Genomic DNA, 17,525 nt, shown 5'->3' with positions numbered 1-17,525 from the left:
AAAATAAGATGCAGTCTGTTTCCACTGTTTAATTTTCTACTCAGTTCTACCAAACAGGATGTCATGTTTGATGTTTTCAATAATGACTTTGGGATCTTTTTCATTAAAAGCACCTTAGAACTTGTACTATAAGAAAACATTTCCTGTATGTATTATTATATGAATGTGATGCTTATTGCTTATTAATTTAAAATTCAGCCATCCTCTATATAGGACTTTTTAAAATTTGGAAGGGAATCTAGCAACTTCCAGTTGCCCATTAAATTTATTATGCCCAGATCAGCTCTGAAAAAAAAAAAAAAAAGCTTTTTCAGAAAGAGAAACATTTAGGTTTAGTATTTTTTTATTTTTTTTTAATTTTTTAGTTTTTGAATTATCAAGTCTGTGTGATGAAGTTATAAAATCCAATAAAATTTTTAGAATGTTAAACTAAGACATTGTTTGTTTCCTAATGCCAGTGAAATAAGTCTTTGATTTTTTTTTTTTTAATTTTTTTCTTGGTGCTGGAAATTGCAAATGTAAGCGCCAGTTCTACCACTGAGCTGCACCTGCAGCCCAAGCCTTTGAATTGAAATGTTCCTATTTACAGAGTCCCTTCTAGGTTCTAGGCACTCTTCTAGGCACTGGGAATAGACTAATAGATAAAACAAACAAAAACATCCCTGTCCCCTCGGAGTTTACATCCTGGGGAAAGGAATTTCATTTTGCCATTTACTATAAAATGTTCTGCCTAAAAGGGAGGCTAGACTCTTAATAGTTCCTGGACTATTTAAAAGAAAACCTTTTAAATTGGTTGTTAATTTTAGTTTATTTTCATAAAAGTATTTTCATAAGTGTAAATGGCTTCCTATTTAAATTCTATCACAGACTGTTGGGGTTTTTTGTTTGTTTGTTTGTTTTTCTGGCTTTGCAGTGCTGGGGACTGAACCAGGGCCTTGACATACTAGGTAAATGCTCTACCATTGAGCTACATCCCCAGCCCTAGACTATTGATTTTAAAACTAGTTTACCTACAGAGGGTTTTTTTTTTTCTTTTTTCTTTTTCTTTTTTTTTTGAAGTATTTGTGAACTTAGAAATGAATTTAAAAATTAATCAGCCGCCATCATATCATATCAGGCCAAGTATCTAAATACATAGTTAATTTATTTCCATGTCAATTTTGGCACAAACCGGAATGGAATATAGATAGTTTGATTTGGACCTGTTCCACTGTCTCTTAACTAAACCTATGCTATGGGCACTCCAGGAAACACTATATTTTTCCCCCAAAATATGTAATCATATATATTAAAATATAGATAACATTTCATACCTGGATACATATGTGCATTTACTGTATTTCTGGTGAGCATATTTTGGGGAGAAAGTGCTGCTGATAAGATACAAATAGATAAGATTTAAATGAAATTTTGTCACATTCTATGGAAAATGGTTTCTGGTAAACTGAGAAGGATATTAAAATAAGTGGCTTTTATTCTGGGCTACCATTATTATTTGGTTTCGCTTTGTCAAGTGTATAGAACCTGTCATACATTCATGATAAGTAGCACTGAGAAAGTACTCACTCAAAATTCCCCTGGGCACTTATGGCATAGTATTGCCAATTAGGATTTGAAGGTCAGTGACGATGCATTTTCCCCCAATACAGACCTCCCCTGCTGGACATGGGGATGGAGGGAGTTACTTGACCATCCTGAAACACATAAATAAAAAGCCTTTATGACTGTGTTTGCCATTTTTTTAATGGCATATAGTATTTTGGTGAAGTTTTAGACCCCATAATTAAACAAGTCTCCAGGTTTCCTTATGACTAGATTTGAGGCCAATTAATACCCCAGATCCATGCAACTATTGCACACTTGCTTCCACTACTAAATATACAGGGTATCCTAGAATGGAATTAACTGGAATAGTAGTACCTTACTTAGTATCTATGGATCCTCATACTGAAGGGTCAACATAAATGCTTAGGTAATACCTACTGAATAAATTGGAGGAAACAGCAAGTCAACAGCAAATAATCTGCAGATCACTTCAAATGGGAAAAATCTTTTTGTACATTTGGATACTATGACATCCTCTCTATTCACCAGCTTCTGAAAAGGGAGGAGTGTTTTTAGTTGAATAATTTTAAAACAAGGCATTTCCAGGCAGGATAAAATTGAAGCTATTTGATGCAGACCTTATCTAATTTTGCTTTAACCGGAAGTCGTATAATACTGTTGCTTTCTGTAAATGTTGCAGGGTTTTAAACTTTACAATTATTTTTAATATTTTTGATATCTAGGAATCTAGCGTTGCCATAAAGGAAACTAAGTGCCCATTAAAGATTTATTTGGTATAAATACTTTTTCATTTTGTTTTAAATGACAGTAAGCTACAAATCATGATGCTAATCTTAAAAACTTTCTAAAGATGAATTGTGTGGCAGTGATTGTGTGATCTGTTTGTGGAGAATGTATGAAAGCTATTGATATTCTAGAATAGGTTAATAAATTGGCTATGTTGTTCCAATGAATGTACAGCACTTCCATTAACTTTTGAAAGCAACACAGCCTTAAACTCAACTCAATGCTTTTGCTTTATGACATGGGGAATGTTCTGTCATCAAGAGTGTTTTTGGTTTTTTTTGCAGTGCTGGGGATCAAACCCAGGGCCTCGCGCATGGTAGTCAAGCGCTCTACCACTGAGCTACTCCCCAGCACAACAGTGTATTCTCATAACAGAATTCTTTTGTATCATTCTCATCTCTATAGCCTTTCAATCCAAGGTATGAGTATGAAGGTTTTTTGCTTCGTTTTCTTTTTAGATTTTGTACATTCCATCTTTATAGGTCCGTTTCATATGTTTTGTGTATAGAACACTAAGTCTTGCACTCTCTGACATTGATACTGATATATTCTTATCATTTGTTACTTTATGAATCAAAATGCTGACTGCCTATTTAAAGAATGAACGCTGTGCATCAAAGTGTTTGTATGTTCGTAGCTACATACGTACCACAGTATTTTGGATGCTTTAGTCTACAATAAAACTTTAAATTAATTCTGTCTTGAAACATAGGAGAAACAAGACTCGTGTATATCTTTACCATGCACAAAAAATCTCAAATCATTATAATAAAGCTTGTTTTCTCCATTTCTAGAGTGAATGTTTATTTATTTAACAAATTATTTCCCTGAGAGAAGGGGACTAAAGGAATATTCTAGAATACATGGAAGATGGCAATAATTCAAACTGTTTGTATTAATGAGAAGAAGCTTAGTAAAATTTTTGTTGGTTATGTTGCCAACCATCTGTTAGCATTTAGGATGCATGTTAATCAAGAATTTGCAAAATCCTGACACACATGTCCAGCATATATATTTAGAAAGTTGTAAAAGTGAAAATCATTGTCTTTATAATCCTTAAAGAACTGCAAGATAACAGGAACGTCCACAGTCACGGCAGACAACATTTCTATAGACCAAAGGACTTGAGAGCGAACTCACTACAAACATTGTGTTTAGGGCCCAGAATTTAATCACATAGAGTTCATTACGATAAAACTTTCTATGTCATATCAAGCAACTGGCCATGCATTGCAAGCACTAGTCAAATCATCTGGAGAACACACTTCTGGTGCACCAGACTTTCAGCTAAGTGTAAGAGATACAAAGATGAATAATGAACATACCTGGACAGCCCCCTGGGACTTCAGTCTTTGCAGAAACCTGATGATAAATGTATAAATGTCACATCTTTTTTAAAAAGTTAGTTTTCACATCCTCAAAATGTTTCTTAAGGGCTGGAGATGTGGCTCAGTGGTGGAGCACTTGCATGGCATATGTGGGGCACTGGGTTCCATCCTCAGCACCATGTAGAAGTGAATGGAATGAAGGTATTGCATCCATCTACAGATAAATAAATAAATAAAATCTTAAATATAATCTCTATTAATAATGTCAAAGTTGTCATTTAAATTCCTTTATCTAGGGGCCGGTATCTTTTCCACAATTATGTGTGGTGTCCAGGCTTGGTGCTTACTCTTTTGTCTTCCTGTAAATGAATCTTACCTCCCTTTGTTGTTTGTAAGCAAGTTTCCAGCTTGTTTTGCATGTTTACATGTTTGTATACATTTTTCATACATTTCCAGATACATTTGTAGACTTTAATCATTAAGCCTCTGATTCATATTTACTGTGACAGAATGAACACTAAAATTCATCTAAGTTTGAGATTAAATTTAAGTATCCTTTGTGAACAATGAAGGATTTTTTGTTTTCTTGAGGGTTCAAAAACATTCAGAATTGATTGGAACTCTGAAAGAGGAAACCTAAGTTAGAAGGAGAGATGAAACAACAGAAATTAGAAAAAGATCCCACATGACACCATTGACTACTGACTGTGAATATTAATATTATTGAATCCTACTTCTATTCTTCACTTATTTTTTTCTTTACCTACGGAGGTACCCTTACCATTGTGCCCCCTTGGAGTCTTTTAGACTCAGCAGGAGTGGGGGGTTCAGCATATTTCAGATGGCCCATTTGGGACACATTTCACATAAAGCCAAATACATCTCTCTGACGAGAAGAGTTCATTTAAGCTACAGGTTGCTACTGCCCAAATTAGGAGACAGGCAGGGCAAATAGACATTCAGTCCTCTATTCATCCTACTGGTTTTGTTGTTGTTGTTGTTACCATGGTCGCTGAACAATTGTCTAAGCACTTATACACCAGATTTTCAGCTAAGTGTAAGGGATACAAAGATGAAAAATGAAGACTGTACCATCCAAAAGCTTACAGTCTGGTTGGTGAAACAGATCAGATACTTACAATACTATAATCTGCTTTTTAAATATTTATAAAATATTTTAGCAATATTTGCTAATATATATCATTAGCCAATATTTATTGAGCAGAGTATGTTCAATATTTCAGAGGAAATAGCAGTAAGTAAGAGTCCCTGCTGGTAACGTAGCTCAGGGGTAGAATATTTGTCTAGCATGCATGTGGCCCTAGGTCCAATTCCTAGAACTCTAAAGGAAAAAAAGAAGTCCCTGTTCTCATGGAGCCTTATTCTACTGAGTCAATAAATGAATGTAAATGGGGCCCACTACATAATTTGTGGGGCCTAATGTAAAACATAATCATGGGATCCATTGTTTAAAAAGCATGGAAAAGGCTTTTCCCTTTCTTCTGGTGTCTCTCTAACTGATCATGGTATTTTTCTTTTGCATTTTAATGTCACACTCCCTTGGCATGGGGACACTTGCTGTTTGAATGTAGTTTCACTGGCACTGGGTGCCACAACTTGCAACTCAGATGTGTCCCACACTCAAGCTCAATGAGTTGGAGAGAGGATGGGTTGTCCAGGGAAGAACAAATAGTTGAACATGGCAAGATCACAGAAAGCTCAAGAAGAGGCCAGGTGTGGTGGCACATGCCTGTAATCCTAGTGGCTCAGGGAGCTCAAGCAGTAGGATTTCAAGTTCAAAGCCAGCCTCAGCAACTTTGTGAAGCCCTAAGCAACTTAATGAGACTCTTCTCTAAATAAAATATGAAAAAAAGGGCTGGGGATGTGGTTGAGTGCCCCTGAGTTCAATCCCTGGTACCAAAAAACAAGAAGAAAGCTCAAGAAGAAATGATGAGCAATGAGGCAATTTTACCATCATTCATTCAATATATATATCACCAGTTACTTCATATCTTTCTTATATCTCCTTTATTTTTTTAACTATCACAGTACCTACTCTAACCATATCATGACCAATACATGAGAAAGATAGGATATGTTAATTACATTTTTTCTAGTACATATTAAAACATTTATTACTTGGATACCCATTTACTATTTTCAAATTATGTCCTGTATCATATAAGGCACTTTAAGAAAAACTGAATTAATGAAACTGCAGTTCAATGTACCCCTTCTCCTGCTTTCATAAGAAGCAACAAGGACTACAAATTCTTATTTTAGAGGTCATTAAGTCTTTAGTAAAATTGTTATGCTTTATAATAATTCAAAAATCCATATAGATTTAAAAATACTTGAACTTTTGGCAAACATATATATTTTTTTAGTGTTTTTCAGGAGAAAGGATCCAGGCATTTGCTCTGAATCTGCATCTACTACCATAAGGTACCATTATTTTTGATCCATTTTGATTTTAAATTCATTGGATTTTTTTAAATATCTTTATTTATTTTTTATGTGGTGCTGAGGATGGAACTCAGTGCCTCACACTTGCAAGGCAAGCGTTCTACCACTGAGCTACAGCCTCAGCCCCAAACTTATTGGGTTTTACTTTTTTAAAAACCTAAGGGAAAAACAAGAATACAAACTGGTTTTTAATTTTACTTTTAGTTTTTTGACAGCACAGGGGTACTCAACCACTGAGCTACTTCACCAGCTCTTTTTGTTTTGAGATAGTCTCCCTGTGTTGCTCAGGCTAGCCCCAAACTTGCCGTCCTCCTGCCTCAGCCTCCAGAGTAGCTGGAATTGTAGGTGTGTGCCAACGCACTCCAAAATCGCCTCTTTTTTTAAGCCAAATTAAGGTCGGACTGCCACTGCAGAAAAATGCAAGTAAAAACAACGACTCAAAACTTTCTCTCAAAAAAGAAGAAAAAAAGGCACACACAACACAGAAAAAAAAAAGGAGAAAACAACTCGGTGACTCCACTCCCGGGCCCCGCCCTCCTCCCGGGCCCCGCCCTCCTCCCGGGCCCCGCCCTCCTCCCGGGCCCCGCCCTCCTCCCGGGCCCCGCCCTCCTCCCGGGCCCCGCCCTCCTCCTAGTCGGCCGCGCGGTGGAGCCGCCAGGGGTCGCTGTGCGCCGTGCGGAAGAGGGTCAATCGCCTCCCGGAACTTTCCCCTTCGCTGCTCCGCCCCCTGTGCTTGTTGGCGCCAAAAACAAACCTGCCCTCCCCTGACGCGCCCCGCCCCTCAGCCCGCGTGCCGGCCCTGCTACCGCACCATGGTAAGAGCTGAGGCCACTGTTCCGGATCGCCTTTCTCCTCAGTGTCTGGGCTTCGGAGCCCGGGAAGACGCGGGATCCTCCTACCCAGACGGAGGCGCCCGTCAGGTTGACGCCGCGGCCCCCGCGCGCTCCCCGGCGGGCACCCGCCTGTGCCGGGGCGCGGCGGCCGGGTTGGGTAGAACGCTGGCGGCCTTGGCGAACGTGACCCGAGAATCCCGTCTACTCGGGGGTTTGTCCTACAGGCCGAGAGGCGCCACGGAATCGGTGGCCTGGACGCCTCCGGCTTCGGCCTGAACCGCGAAGGAAAGTGCGGGCGGGCGCGGTGGCGCCAGCGCCACGGGTCCCAAAGGCGCGCTCCCGCGTGCTCCCGAGGGCGCGGTGGCTGTGTGGCCCGGTGCCGCGCACACTCCCGATCTGCTTGAGATCCCAAAAGTACCCAGCGGGTCTTCCCTTCACCCCGGTTCACTCGTGAAAATCCCCCGGGTCTTAGCAAACGGCAGGGATCACGCTCTATGCGTGGCCGCTGCGGGCCCGGGCGGGTGTCGCCTGTCAGTGCGGATCCGCGCCCGGGTCGTTGGGTTTCCCCTGTGAGCCGGGAGGGTTACCCGCCAGGAAGGTTCCAAACCAGCTTTCCCTGTGAGCTTCGTGTCCTCATTTTCATAAACCTTCAAAGTTTCGTGCGATTTTTTTTTTTTTCTGCTTGTGTTGGCAGAGAATTAACGTCTAATCAGATGAATCTTAAGATTTTAATATCTTAATTTAGTTAAGTGGCCGTTATTTTGCCGCACCAATGATGGACAAGGATCGAGTTGTAGGGTATTTGAACATACTTGCCCAGCTGTAATTAAGTGATAACGGCTTCTTTGTGGTTTAACTAACAACCCAGGCACCTGGGCATAAAATGGACCCAGAAGCCACAGGAGCAGACTTAAAAGAAATCTGTGAACAGTGCTTTGTGTTATCACATTTCTCTTTGTAGAGTTGCTGGTCTAGTATAACCCACTACCGACCCCTGTGCAGCACAGACGCATCAACTTTGCCTTAATCTCTCTATCCATTATAAGTCACCTTCTAATATAAATAATTTAATGTGCTGTTAATTCTTTTCAGATGCTTACTTCTGATCATGGAAAACCATGAAACAGAACTTTTTATAAATAGGTACTTGCTATTTTTTTAAAAAATATATGATAAATAATTTGGTGTTATCTTGGTCAAAGATAAATTTTTGCCCTCTTTCCCCATTGTGAATTAATAACTCTTCCAATCTGGTTGAGTTTATTGAGTAAACAATTACAAGGCTGGGTACATTTTTTAAATTGGAGAAGTACAGCTCTGAGGAAAGCAGATAGCACCTATTTTTAAGTTGTTAAGAGATTTTTGCTAATTGATCAACAGGGTCCATTTCAGGAATTCTGTAAATCCTAATTTGAGAAGGCTACTGGGACACAGGTTTTTTTTAAGTGGTTTACAATATTTTGGTCAACTAGAAAGCAGCATAGTCCTCAGGCCAAGTTTTGAATCTCCTTCTTACTAATTTGAATGCATCTTTAAATTACACATCACTAGATTTTTTCCTAGTCCAAGTATTAAATGAGTCCTAATTGGAGGGAGAGGTTTCCTAACACAGGCATTAATATGGCATCCTTTTATAAAAGTCATTTTAATTCTGACCATGCTAACTCTCCTATTGCGTTAATAACAAAAATTATTTCGAGTCATAAAAGAGATTGATTCTGCCTGAAAACAATGGAAATGTATATACAGTTCATCCACTTTTCTTGAATAACTTATAGCTGTAGAGAACTTTTCTAAAACCATGTCCCAGGACATTCAGTTCTTACTGCCTGAGGGTGTGTGTGTGCCTGGGTTGTGTGTGTATATACACACACACAAGTGTACAAAGTGTACACACAGGTCCACAAGTGTACAAAGGCTTTCCAGGAGCTGTTTATAATGCCAAACTGCTAGGGACCCTTCCTATAACTTTGAGATCTGTTTTCTGCTCATGCACCCACAGACTAAAGTCCTAAAGAGATTTTTCTTGCTCCAACATAGCCTCTGATGTCCTTTAGATTCTGGGATAAGAAAAATAAGGTTCCCAAATCTGGGCACAGTTAAAATACCTAGAGAGAGCTTTTTAAATATGCATACCTGGGGCCCATCTCAAAGAGTGATTCAGTTCATACGGGATGTGCCTGTGCATCAGTATTTTTTTTGTGGTACTAGAGATTAAACCCAGGGCTTGGCATTTGGCTAGGCAAGTGCTACATCCCCAGCCCTGGGCATCAGTATTTTGAAAGCTGAGATGATCCCAATGTCTGGCAGTTTGAGACCCACTGGAAGGAACCAAGAAGTGAGCTGAAGAGCCTTCTAACTGGGTGTGAATTTCATGCTTGATTGATTCAGATACTGCAGGAAGCCAGTGTGAAGTGAGACATATAAAAAATCTTGGACTCCAGCTCCTCAGCCCTGCGTTTAGTGAACAGATTTATCTGGTTTCCTGGAGCTTGCCTACCTGAGATTTGTAGGATTTCTCTTTGCAAGCAAGATAATAGTTATCCCAGAATTCCTTATTAACTCACTCTGCATCATATGTTGGGAATATTGTGGGTGTTGTGAGGTTTGGAAGCCTATACAGCCTTAAATGTTAGAGTTGGGGGCTTTAGATATGTCGAAATTCAGTGCTGGTCCTTACCTCTGTTCTCTAACCTGGTTTACAAAACACTGGGAAAGTGAAAGCGGTTCATGCTTTGAAGTTTTTCAGTCTGCTGAGAGAGACAAGTAAACACATCTCTTCAGTGTGGTAAATGATTTGATGAAAGTGAGTCCTGGGAACACATGCTTGGCCTGTGAGCTCAGGGAAATTCTGGACAGAATTGGGAGACATTTTGGAGTTTTTGATTTGGCAAGAGGAAAGGTGTTTTAGGTAAAGGAATTTTTTTTTTCAAAGGCACAGAAACGAGAGCATGCTTGGAGTAGAGAATTATAAGTGACTTTGGTATTACAACCCAAACTGATTGTCTCTCCATGTTGTTACGGTAAAACTTTAGGTGGGGAGTGACTATGAAAGGGGTAGGTTGGGGTCTGGTGATAAAGACCTTATATATCATACTAGGGGTTCTAGGATCTCTCTGATAGCTAGGAGCCACTAAAAGATTTTAAGCAAGGGAAAGGCATAGTCGGATTTTCTTTTTCACAATGTAGAATGTGACCTTAGAGGGTGAGACAATGTAATTAGGTGGCTGGAGGTAGATAATGAAAGCCGGAACTGAGGTAGTGATGTTAGGTATGAAGCAGGCAGGACAGGTTAGAGAAATACTTAAATGCCAAAATTAGCAGAACTTGGCCATGGTTGGATGTGGGGTAAGAGATGATGGCCCCTAGGATAACTGCTAATCCACTGGCATGGGTAACAAAGTAGTCTCTAACTTAAACTAGAATAACAGGTTTGGGAGTAGGTATGGGAAAGGAAGAATTCAGCGTGTACCACCTGAGTTTAAAGTCTTTCTGGCAGGCAGGTAAGTACATAAGATTGATGTAAAGTTTTGAGGTCTCAGTATTCGTGGTAAAACCATGAAAGAGATAAGATCAAAGAAGAGGTGTGAAGAGCTGAGGGCATCAATAGCCCAACACTAGGGGACTGCAGTATTTGAGAGTAGATCAAGGAAAAAGATCAGATTATGTTTTACACTAAGTTTTTAAAAACTTAGTGTTTACTTTTTTACTTTTGTGCTTTAGTCAAAGAAGAAAGGATTGAGTGCAGAAGAAAAGAGAACCCGCATGATGGAAATATTTTTTGAGACAGTAAGTTGTTTTCATTAAAATTTGTAGTATTTTATGTAATTTTCACATTAAGTTTATTTTCACAGTATATTGTGTATTTTTACATTAATTAATTCACTGTTAGCCACTGCTGCTTTGTTAGAGATCCATACTGTCCAATTTCTTGAAAGATGGATAAAATTTTGCAAACATTTGTCTTCCCATGAACTACAGAGTATGGAAGAATCATGTCCCACTGTTGGTAGAGTCTCATTCACCAGAATTATCTTTCTGATACATATATTTGATTGTGTGTTCTTTCTGCCTGAAAGTAATTCATGTTTACTTAGTGATACTGAGGTGCCAATCACTGTTCCAAGCATTTATCAGAGATTATCTGATTTCTCCATATATCAACCCTATGAGGTATTGCTATCATCACTGTTTTACAGATGAGGACTTTTGAGATGCAGAGTGTCTATAAGAAGCCTATCCTGGATCCCAAAAATAGAAGTGACAATACCAGTATTCAAACAAAGGAGATCATCTGATTTTAGAAGGAGTGCCTCTTTGTATTTATTTATCAATCTATCATATGTATTATATGATGCATATATGATCGTTCACAGTCCTCCCTAATTTGCTCCAGATGTTTATGCTTGCCATTAACAGGAAATATGTTTAAAATTTCAACTTTTAAGTAGCAGAGACAGAATTCAAACCCAGCCACCTGGCTCTAGAGCCTGTTCTTATTCTCTTCACCATGTTGCTGTACAGTGGCCTTTCTTTGCCTCCAGGTTCAAGTCCAAATAGGCCTTTTACCTTAATCTACATTAACTTCATGTGGCTTGGCAGAAACTTTAACCTACTGACCCCAACTACTGGCTATTTTCATCATATACAGACATGAAGAAGATGGGGGAAAGTGTTCAAGCAGAATATTAAATTGATAAAATTCCTTTTCATTTTGATAATGTAGATTCTCAATAAAATGAGCAAAATATTCTGGGAATTTAAAAAGCATGTATTTCTTCTGTGAGTGTAACTTTTACTGTTTCTAAAAGTCATTTGCAATTCAGAATAGTATATCATATTAATAATGATGATATCATTAAGAAGATAAATTGATAAAGTTTGCATATGAAAATTATGACAATTATTTTGCTGAGATGAAATATTTTTCCTATAGTCTTAGAGCAAGAAAAATCGATTTAATTCCTACCAGACAGTGGAAAGCTGGGGAAAGTAGTCAGTGAAATTATTTTGTCCTTTGTAGTATTGTTAATTATCCCATATATAAAAATTGGCTATTTCTGATTGAGAAATGTTTAACTTTCCCCCTCAATAACATTAAGATACTAAAGACTGATACTAATGAATATTAGCAGCTTAAAGAAGTTTAGTTATCAGTGAGGTTTTGGGGAAAACTAGGAATTAATTCTGTTCATTGGTTTCATTTCATACATGCCTGTTCCTTTTCCACCTTACATCCTAGTTATTTGCTGCTCATTTATGTAGTTCATCAGTTTTTAACAGAATTAAAAAGTATAACAGACTTGAGAAAAGTAATGGAGACCATTTCATTTATTGTCTCATGAACAGGATATGATATATCCAGGATCCAGATTGATGTCAAATGTTGACAAATATTAGTTACAAACCCTTCATCAATTTGAAACAAAGCAACAATATGGTACACAGGGAAAAGCATGGATTCTAGAATTCAGATTCTGGAATCTTTATTCCAGTTCCATTGTTGGAATTGGCAAGTGAAAATTCCAACAAAATCAAATATGGCTGCACTAGCTTTAGTTACAGAATATGACTTTAGATGTGAATAGTAACCTCATTTTAGACTGATGTCAAGGAGAACTGCTCATGATGTAGAAAGTAAAAAAAAAAAAAGTATATAAAAATATTGCAATATGATCACAGATATTAACAGTGGTAAGATGATAGGTGGATTTTGTTTTAAGTCTCTTCTCATTTACTTATAGCGAACATATATCACCTTTTGAATAAAATTAGAAAACCAATCAACAAAGCACCACATACTTTGGTGCCTCTAATCATAAGTGGTTCATTTGCAAAGGTTTAGAAATCTTTTTAAAACACAGTCTTCAGTAATCCTGACAGTTCATGAAGGGATAAGAACCTTCTTATCCCTTCATGAACCATTTTGTATGTTGAGGTACAAATAGGCTTCCAATAAACTTTTGTTGAATTTTTCTTAAAATTATCTCAGCAAAGACTTAAATGAATAGCTCTCCATTGGCACACTTATACCCAGAGAATTTTACATAAATCTATAAATAGAATGAGACAGACATATCATATATATATATATACATACACACACACATATATATATGGATCTGTTGCATATTTGAAGCTTCCAATGTAATAAAAAAATTCTTTGCCTGTTGCACTTAGGAAGAACATGGGCACAGGATAGCTGTGATTTTGAACTTGAACTTGGAATCTGTTTTACTTAATATTGGTATAACATTAAGAAAGTTCCTTGACTTCTCTGTTTCTCAGGTTCTTCATCTGTTAAAGAGAACAGATGCACCAACCTCACAGTGTTGGTATGAGAATTAAATGAAATAATTTATGTAAAACATTACAAACTCTGAGTCATAAATAATTAATCTAGTGTTAAACCATATTTATTCCATGGAATCTTACATGTAGTTTTTTTGGAGGGAAGGGGAACTAACTAGATCTATTATGTTCATTTCCTTTATCATCTGTGCTTAATGCTAGGGAGACTAAGAACTAAGATTCACTTGAGATTATTTGTTCAGTCCATTTGGGTTGTGAGACTCTTTGTATAAGCCCGTTTATTTACCCAACAGTCTCATAAGGTTGGCCAGTGTGTCTGGGGCTCTCTGGTGACCACATATAAGCAGATCTCTCAATGAATTCATGTTCTTTTTCCAGGCACTATGAAGTATTTGCAAAGAGATCGAAAGGATTTGTCTAGTGCATTAGAAACCTATAACCAATAATTTATTATATGTTCTCTAAGATTCTAAATTGTCACCTTTAATTCCCAATTCTAAATTGTCACCTTTAATTCTCAATTGTGCAAAATGGATTGATCTTATACTCTAATGAGTTAGTATTCTCTTTTCACTAAATCTTAGGTGTAATGAGATGAAATTTTTTCAAACATTTTATTTAAAAAAGTTCAAACATATAACAAAAACAAAAGAATTTTACAGTGAATACACATATTTCTACTACTCAGATTCTACCATTAACATCTGACTTTACTCACTTTATCATGTATGTATTCATCTATCCACTTCTTTATTCATTCATCAATTTTTAAAATATACTTTAAAGGAATTCATATATAAATAGCCTGGGTACCAGGCCTTTACCAAATATGTGTTTTTTGAATATGTTCTTCTAGGTGGTATTTGTTTTTTCAATTTCTTAGCAGTGTCCATTGGGATGGGCAGAAGTTTTTAATTTTTTTTAAGTTTTGTTTCCATCCAATTAAAGTTGCCTTTTCAAGTTTATTTTGGAAGAAATGAATCCCAGATTTCCATAACAATAATAATAGTATTTCTGTTATAATTACTGAATACTTTAGTCTTTTGAGACAGTTTTGTTTTATTATCCAAGTTCTTTTTACCACTTAAACCAAAGCTTATTACAAGTAGAAAAAAGTAGTCAACATTTTTTATGACCATCAGATTAAATATCCTACATGCTTATTTTCCCTCTGTGTTTTACTTTGCATATGGTGGGCATGCAACGTGTATAGATGAATGATTGAGAGATGACTATGGATTGTATAATTTTCTATATTTAGGTGTAACTGCTTCATGAAACCTTAAATGTAAACAAATCTTGACAGTTGTCTGTTGTTTTGATTAGAACTGCTAAATCTGCAGAGTGTAATTTATGCTAAATAAGGCAATATTTTTTATTTGTTTTTCTAGTTCAGCAGGAAGTTGTTCTTTGTTTTGATCTCTACTTGTATTGTATGCTCAGAATTGTATGCTCAGGCTGAAGTCTATCTGTTTTAAGTTATATGGAGGGTATTGAAGGAGATAATCACAAAGTTTTTTATAGTTCTAAAATGCTTAATTCTATTGCACTCTTTGTTTTCATTCATACTTTTTAATACAATATTTTATGAATATAATTACATAAATGTATAGTAGAAAATAAATGTGTTTTTCATATTTTCTACTCCTTTTAAACAGAAAGATGTGTTTCAATTGAAAGACTTGGAGAAGATTGCTCCCAAAGAGAAAGGCATTAGTAAGTATTAAAGATATGCTGGGATACTTTGGGAAATATCAGTCATATTTTCTGCAATAATATTTCTTTTTATGAAAAACAAATTTCTAGAGATGAAGAATGTTTGTAAAAGTTCCTATGTAATGTCTGTTGGCCATCAGTTCTTGTGTTTGGATTATATGCTGTAGAAGAATTAAAATGGAATACATGTATATACTCACACATGCATATACATATACAATATACACCCTTATTTTTTAATGTAGTTAATTTCAAAAGAAATGAACATTGTTCTTATGTTCTAGTATTTGGTAAACGTGATTTTGTGTCTTTACATCATGTATTAGTTTCCTAGGGCTGCCCTAACAAATTCCTATACATATATTGGCTTAAAGCAGCAGTAATTTATTTTCTCACAGTTCTGGGGGCCAGAAGTTTGAAATTAATGGGTGGGCAGTTCTGGCTCCTTTGGGAGGCTCCAAAGGAGAATCCATTTCTTTCTTCTTTTCCTAGCTTCTAATGGTTGCTAACAGGATTCTAATCCCTGGCTCTGTCTTCACACAGCCTTATCCTTTGCATCTGTGTTTTTCTTTTCTTCTCTCTTTCATAAAAACATATGTCATATCTCCTTAACTTAATTTTTAATTACATCTACAAAGACCGTTTTCCCAAACAAGCTGATATTCACAGGTTCCAGGAGGTTAGGACTTTGAATGTATTTGGGGGCTAGGGGAACTACTACGTCCACTACACATGACATGTTTCTTTTTAAGCCTTTCTGATTATGTAAACTATGCGTATGTAAACTATGCATGTTAGTTTATTTTAACAAATTTGGAACTATAAAAACTATAAGGAAGAAGGTGAAATTTTTTCATAATCCTATTCTGAGGTCACCACTGTTAACATTTGGAAGTTTCTCTGTGTGTGTGTATATTTTTGTCCATCTCTCTGATAGGGAACCATGCTGTGTATGCAGTTTTGTGTTTGTGGGTTTTTTGGGGAGTTGGTATTTGAACCTCAGGCCTCATGCTTGCTAGGCAAGTGCTCTACCACTGAGCTAAACCCTCAGCTATGTATTTTTATATAACATTTTATCATCTACATTTACATCACTTGTTTTAAAAATGATTTTTGACAACTCCATCTCCTAAAATTTCATTTTGTGATCATCCACAATACCATAACTTGGCTTAGATGGTCACTTATTGAACATTTAAATTGTTTCCAAATATTGCTGCTAGAAATAATATGTCATTAACATACAATATGCTCTGGACTGAATTATTTTCCCCCATTTTTTGTTCGTCTGTTTGATACTGGGGATTAAACTCAGGGGCATTTGACCATTGAGCCAATTCCCCAGCCCTTTTTTTGTATTTTATTTAGAGACAGGGTCTCACTGAGTTGCTTGGCACATACAATAGAAAATAGATATCTGTGTCCTTTTTTAGCCTTTTTAATATGTAATCTCACACTGCCTTCAGGGAAGGTAATTTAGTCAAATTTTCCACTGCTGTGTCTAAAACACCTAATAAGAACAATTGGAGGAAGAGAAGTTTATTTGGGGGCTCATAGCATCAAAGGTCTTAGTTCATAGATGACTGACTCCTTTTCTCCAGGCCTGAGATGAAGCAGAACATCATTGTGAAAGTGTGTGGTAGAGGAAAGCAGCTGGGCACATGCACCAAGAAGCAGAGAGAGAGAGATCTCTGTTCAACCAGAACAAAATATATACCCAAAGGCACATCCCCAAGGACTCACGTCCTCTAGCCACACCCTACCTGCCTACAGTTACCACACAGTTAATCCCTGTCAGGGATTAATATGCACTGATTAGGTTAATGCTCTCATAATCCAATCATTTCACCTCTAAACTTTCTTGAATTGTCTCACACATGGGTGTGAGTTCTTTTTTATATATACATTTGTTTTATTTATTTTCATGTGGTGCTGAGGTTCTAATCCAGTGCCTCATACATTACTACAACTGAGCCACAATCCCAGCCCACACAAGAGCTTTTGAAGAATACCTAATATCTAAAGCATTACAGAAGCGTATATCAATTTATGTTCCCACTAATTTTTTTATTTTTTGCAATGCTGTACCCAGGGCCCTGTACCTGCTAAGCAAGCACTGTATACTGAACCTCACTCTCAACTCTCATTTCTTGAAACAGTTTTCATTTTTTGAATTCTTGGACATTTCAGTTTGTACTGCTTTAAAAATGGGGTTGAGGTTGCATGTTTTGTACATTTGGTATTGAGTTTATTTATTTATTAAATCTTTAAATTTGGGGTTTGTTTTTTAGGATCTCCCCCACTTTCTGTGCTGGTAGTAGTGATGGAACCCAGGGGTACTCTACCACTGAGCTACTTCCCCAGCACTTTTTATATTTTATTTTGAGACAGAGTCTGGCTAAGTTACTGAGACTGGCCACTAACATGTAATTTTTCTTCCTCAGCCTCACAAGTAGTTGGTATGCCACTGACCTAGCAAATCTTTAAATTTTTAAATAATTTTTATTATACTGGGGAA

At 37.0% G+C, this 17,525-nt stretch overlaps 1 protein-coding gene across 2 annotated transcripts in view; it reads left to right on the top strand.

The window, feature by feature from the left end:
* Positions 1-6,922: 6,922 nt before the first annotated feature.
* Mnd1 (meiotic nuclear divisions 1) overlaps positions 6,923-17,525 on the top strand; it is a 57,553-nt gene continuing 46,950 nt past the window's right edge. The window contains exons 1-3 of one of the 2 annotated variants that reach the window (XM_071614868.1): positions 6,923-6,961; positions 10,703-10,768; positions 14,950-15,007. In XM_071614868.1, coding sequence (XP_071470969.1) covers positions 6,959-6,961; positions 10,703-10,768; positions 14,950-15,007 — 127 coding nt within the window. In that variant the 5' untranslated portion in view covers positions 6,923-6,958. Of the gene's footprint in view, positions 6,962-8,104; positions 8,123-10,702; positions 10,769-14,949; positions 15,008-17,525 lie in introns of those variants that run through there. The other variant, XM_027926795.2, reaches the window with a different exon arrangement.

This window comes from Marmota flaviventris, chromosome 7, assembly GCF_047511675.1.
Source record: "Marmota flaviventris isolate mMarFla1 chromosome 7, mMarFla1.hap1, whole genome shotgun sequence".
NCBI classification, from domain to species: domain Eukaryota; kingdom Metazoa; phylum Chordata; class Mammalia; order Rodentia; family Sciuridae; genus Marmota; species Marmota flaviventris.
The sequence above is the reverse complement of the archived record's forward strand: the minus strand, read 5'-3'. Positions and strand labels throughout refer to the sequence as shown.